General features: G+C 31.2%; 1 protein-coding gene across 1 annotated transcript; it reads right to left on the bottom strand.

Moving 5' to 3' along the window:
• Positions 1 to 2,515: 2,515 nt before the first annotated feature.
• LOC131017958 (arabinogalactan protein 41-like) lies at positions 2,516 to 3,757 on the bottom strand. The gene is made up of 2 exons (XM_057946714.1): positions 3,443 to 3,757; positions 2,516 to 2,788 (listed from the first exon to the last, which is right to left on the bottom strand). The coding sequence occupies exons 1-2, from the start codon at positions 3,570 to 3,572 to the stop codon at positions 2,691 to 2,693; spliced, it is 228 nt and encodes a 75-aa protein (XP_057802697.1). The 5' UTR covers positions 3,573 to 3,757; the 3' UTR covers positions 2,516 to 2,690.
• Positions 3,758 to 4,599: the final 842 nt, after the last annotated feature.

Below are 4,599 nucleotides of genomic sequence, written 5' to 3'. Positions count from 1 at the left end.
ATTTAGCTACGAAAAAGATTCACTTTTGATTTGAGATGATGGATTATAGGATAAAATGGCAAATACATAATTATTTATCATTAATTTTTTATTTAGGAGGCTACAGTGAGTAAAATGGGGGTTATAGATAGAATCACCCTAAAAAATATTGTGCTATATAAAAAAGAACTTAGCCCATTCATCATTGCCTATGGGCTTACTGGTGCACCCTCCCTCTTCCACGAGAACATAAATAAATTGCAAGTAAAACCAAACATAACTTTTAACATATGAATCATACAGTAAAAAAAAAAGTAAAACCAAACCTAACGCAGTTAAAATTCATTGTCAAAATAAATGTGCAATAGTGAATATAATAATGCACACGGCTCATAGGACATAATGAAAAATAATCTATATACAATAAGGTGCGCTCTATTTCGTTACAATTTTATTATAGAAAAAATAAGGGATAAAAAATATGAAAAAGATATCACATTCGAGTTTCCCATCCTTTTTTATCCCGAAAAGAAAAGTTTATTACACTAATCTTTCCTCTTCTAATAATATTATCACACAAATCGTGGTGATAATATTATGAACAATTGGAATGAAAAGAAGAAGGGAAAAACATTCCATGAAAAAAAAAACCCAGATAACCAAAAAAACATTTCTAGAAGTTCTAAAAATATATATATGGTGAAAAAGAGTGGAAAATAATTAGTTCCCTTCATTCTCCATAAAAGAAAACACAGCCCAAGAGAAAAATGGAATATATTGGATGGGTCATGGGTGTTGCAGGTCCATGAAATAAGAGGCAAATGAAGCCATAAGAAGAAAGGCAATATGAAATTGAGGCATGCTTTCTCCTGAAATTAGCATATCATATTTTACAAGGTTGATGGGAATTATGATTTCTGCTAAACTGAAAAACTGGTGGACATACACCAAACTATTTGCCATCCTATTTATTTATTACTATTACACAGTTCATTTCTTCACACCACTTTTTGCTTATATACATATCAAAGTAGTGAAAAAAAATTAATATACACATGAAAGTAGTAAATGACAGTGAATTCAGTTACAGTCAGCATCAATTAGTCTTAAAGTCGCACCGACAGTTATGCTCAGAGTTCAGACTCACACAAACAGCATCTCTCTCTTCAGATTTACAGTTCTGAAGTGCAGATTTTTTAATGTCTACTTTAGGGATTTGGATTATAATAGTAATATAATCTTCTGTCTACTTTGCATGATTCTAAACATTATCAAATAGTAGTATCTTAAATCTTAGCAAAAAAGATACGGAGTAAAAATTTTTGGTAACTAACCAAAAGTATCCAAGGCCAAAAAACTCATCTCCACCTAAGCTTCGCCATGACCAATCGAGACTAGAGCATAAATACTTATTTAAATCCTATTCACAAATTTAGATTTAAATATTTTTTTTTTCATTTTTCCAACAACCGCTACTCCACATAAATAGAGTCTCTCTCTCTCTCTCTCTCGAGATTATACCCATTTATCCCCTTAAAAAGCCTTATGAAGGGATAAGATTATCTCAATTAGGGGACATTTAGTTTGAATGATTAATTTTAACGGATTAAAACTTTAGGATGTCACAAGACTCTTAATTATTTATATTATTTAAGCTAGTTTTGTTTGATTTTTATCCTCCATTGAAATCATGAGATTGGAAAATTTTATTATTGAGGATAAAAATACTTAGTCATACATTTTATCAATCATGCAAAGTAAATGCTCATAATTTGATTTATTGAATTGAAGATTAGGATGGAGATTTCAATTATATACTCATTTAGTTAAAATAGTTACACTTTCTAGCTAAATTTATATCCAAAAAATGGACCAAAAATTAAATTTTACTGGACCTTAACTTATCACTTATTTTAAACCAAAGTAAGAAGATGTTTAGTTAAACTTATTCTAGAGAGTTTAAAAGCTCCAAAGAGCGTTTAAAAGATGTAATGTCTCAAAAGCTTATAAAATATCAAAGTATTTGGATAATTGAACTTATAAAATAAGAGAATTGTGAGTTAGTGAAAGAAAAAATTAAAGAGTGAAATTTGGAGAGTGTATACGTTAAAAATAAGAAATATAGTAGAATTATTCTTGTAAATTGATTGTTGTTTATAAGATTATGATAAAATGAGTTGGGGTTGAGTAATATACTATTTTGGGAGTGTACAACTATTGAAGGTTGTTTTCACCTCTTATAAATTATTTTAAAGAGTTATAAACTCAGCTAAATATTTTCTACGTAAATAATGGACTAATCAGAATCAAAATTAATCAATTCGACTAATGATGCACAATAAACATTCCTTCAGCAGTAACAAAAGACAAAACATGGTGTAGCGGTAGAATGGTTAATGCCTAAAATCAAAGGTCTTGGATTCGAGTAACCGTGACACGCTCTTTAAATTTTTTTATTTAATACCTTTAATCCAAAAAAAAAAAGAGGATAAAAGCAATGAGAGGCAAGAAAAACTTGTTGGGCAAATGGGCAGCATAGAGATAAGATCAACAAATAAATTAAAATCTTGTCCCGGGAAGAATACAACGAGTCAGAAATTCTTCTCTCCACAGTGAACATGATTCATAACTCATATTGCAGTCAATCAAAATGAAATTCCAGAAAAAAAACCTAAACACCAAAAAAATGACTAACTCTCTGCACTGGAAATTCAGATACTGAAAGGGGCGTCGAAGGTGTGGATGATGTATGTAAGGACCAAAGCTAACAGCATCAGCCCATATGCAATGCCCTGGTCGATTGCAGTTCCTGCACCATCCATACTCAATTACAATTTCTTTTCTTTTTCATTCATATTTTTACTCTGTTTTTTAATGAACAAACGCATCAAAACAAATGCAAGTAGTCAAAAAGTACAACCTGTGGATCTATGATTCTAAAAATGAATTGCAATTATGCACAAGTTATGAAAGTACAAGATAAGCATGATTAGCTTAATGATAGAATATCATTCTCATAAGAAAAAGCAGATGATTGATGCATCAATGTTACATTATCCATATGAACAAGATCCAGTTATTTGGACTGTGTTCAGTTCAAATTTATGAACCGAAATCTGCAGCTGCTTTCAAACAAAGACAGCATTCGAGATCTGTGATGGCAATGAATGCTTAATAAAATAAAATATTTCAATTTCTATCATTAATTTTGTTTACTCTCGATCGGTTTCATGTTCTGCTATATATTATAGTGAAACAGAAAGCAGATCGCGTTTTAATTAATCTCCATTTAAATGGTTTGAAACAGCAAAGTAATAATAAAAATTTCCTGCATTTTCTATGAAACACGAAAAGCAAGAGCAAATAGATCTACAGAAAGAGGTTGAATTCGTGAATAGCAATTTCAAAAATCTGAATACAAAACATTTCGATACACAAACGATGGCGGAAAAGAGGAACTAACCGTCGCTGGTTGGAGCAGGAGCAGGGGCGAAAGCGCCGTGGCCCTGGCCTTGAACAGCAGGCATGAAGATTGCGAAAACAAGGGCAAATGCAGCAAAAATGCCTACCGAAAACTTACAATTCACTGCCATTTTCTGCTTCCTTTTTTATTATTTATCTTTTTCTTTTTTTGTAAAATCGTTCCTCTCTCCCCTCTGCAGTTCCCCCCCTAAGAATTTATTCGTGCAGAGAGAGAGAGAGAGTAGTGCAGCAACGAATTGCTCCTTGAATGCGTTAAGGAAAAGCAAAAATAGGCAAGTGTATGAGTGGTGGAAGGTGGGCCATGGAAATGGAAAGCATGTTTTCTGCAGCCATTTTCAATTATTCAAATTCTCTCTCTCTCTCTCTCTCTCTCTCTCTCTCTCTCTCATTGGATTCCATCCTCACAAGTTTTCACCGGGAGAGCCGGTTCCCTGTAGAAGCAGATATTGCACATGCTGCTCTAAATTAAACTAACCCTATTAGCTACAAAACAGTTATTCGTTTCCTATTTTTCATAATGATGAAAACGATATCCCTATAAAATAATGATGATGAAAAACAATAAATAAATACACAAAAGGGGAAAGAGTAACAATATATATTGCATTACAAGCATTTATTTTTGCTTTGTAAGTGTCAATTTCTGTACGGTATCTTTAATGAAATTTTATGGAAATTTCATTAAGATGGCAGTTTTTCTTTAGATGGGCATCTACTGATCTACATTACAACTCTGCAATTTTAATGAAATTCAATAGTATAACAAACTTGTAATATATATTTTTTAATTATTTTTAGAACCAACTTGTAATAGATATAAATTATCTAGGATCTATACATATAAATTGGAATTTTTACTAATTCTAAAATTAAAAGAAAAGAAAAGAAAATTAAAATCGATAGTGTATTTCTTTTGTAATCCTTTTCTTTTTCTTGGATTTTTATGTTTTATTTTTCAGCAAATAAATAATAAGATTTTGGTCTTTCATTACACTATCACATCATAGATATTCTATAATTACAGAGATATGAGTTTGACATATTGATATTAATATAATTTCAGTGAAATAAACTAATTAAGAGCTATTCTCCCGTGTGGAGTTTGTACCGTGTAGTTTGAGGTACCGTGCAAGCTCC

Source organism: Salvia miltiorrhiza, chromosome 3 (assembly GCF_028751815.1).
Source record: "Salvia miltiorrhiza cultivar Shanhuang (shh) chromosome 3, IMPLAD_Smil_shh, whole genome shotgun sequence".
Lineage (NCBI taxonomy): Eukaryota > Viridiplantae > Streptophyta > Magnoliopsida > Lamiales > Lamiaceae > Salvia > Salvia miltiorrhiza.
Note: the sequence above shows the minus strand (reverse complement) of the source record. Positions and strands in the feature narration are given on the sequence as shown.

Bases quoted from the DNA above. Each gene is read 5' to 3' on its own strand.
- LOC131017958 (XM_057946714.1), bottom strand. From the start codon at position 3,572: ATGGCAGTGAATTGTAAGTTTTCGGTAGGCATTTTTGCTGCATTTGCC. The intron at 2,789-3,442 runs GTTAGTTCCTCT...TGGATGGTGCAG, and splicing joins TCCTGCTCCAACCAGCGACG to GAACTGCAATCGACCAGGGC.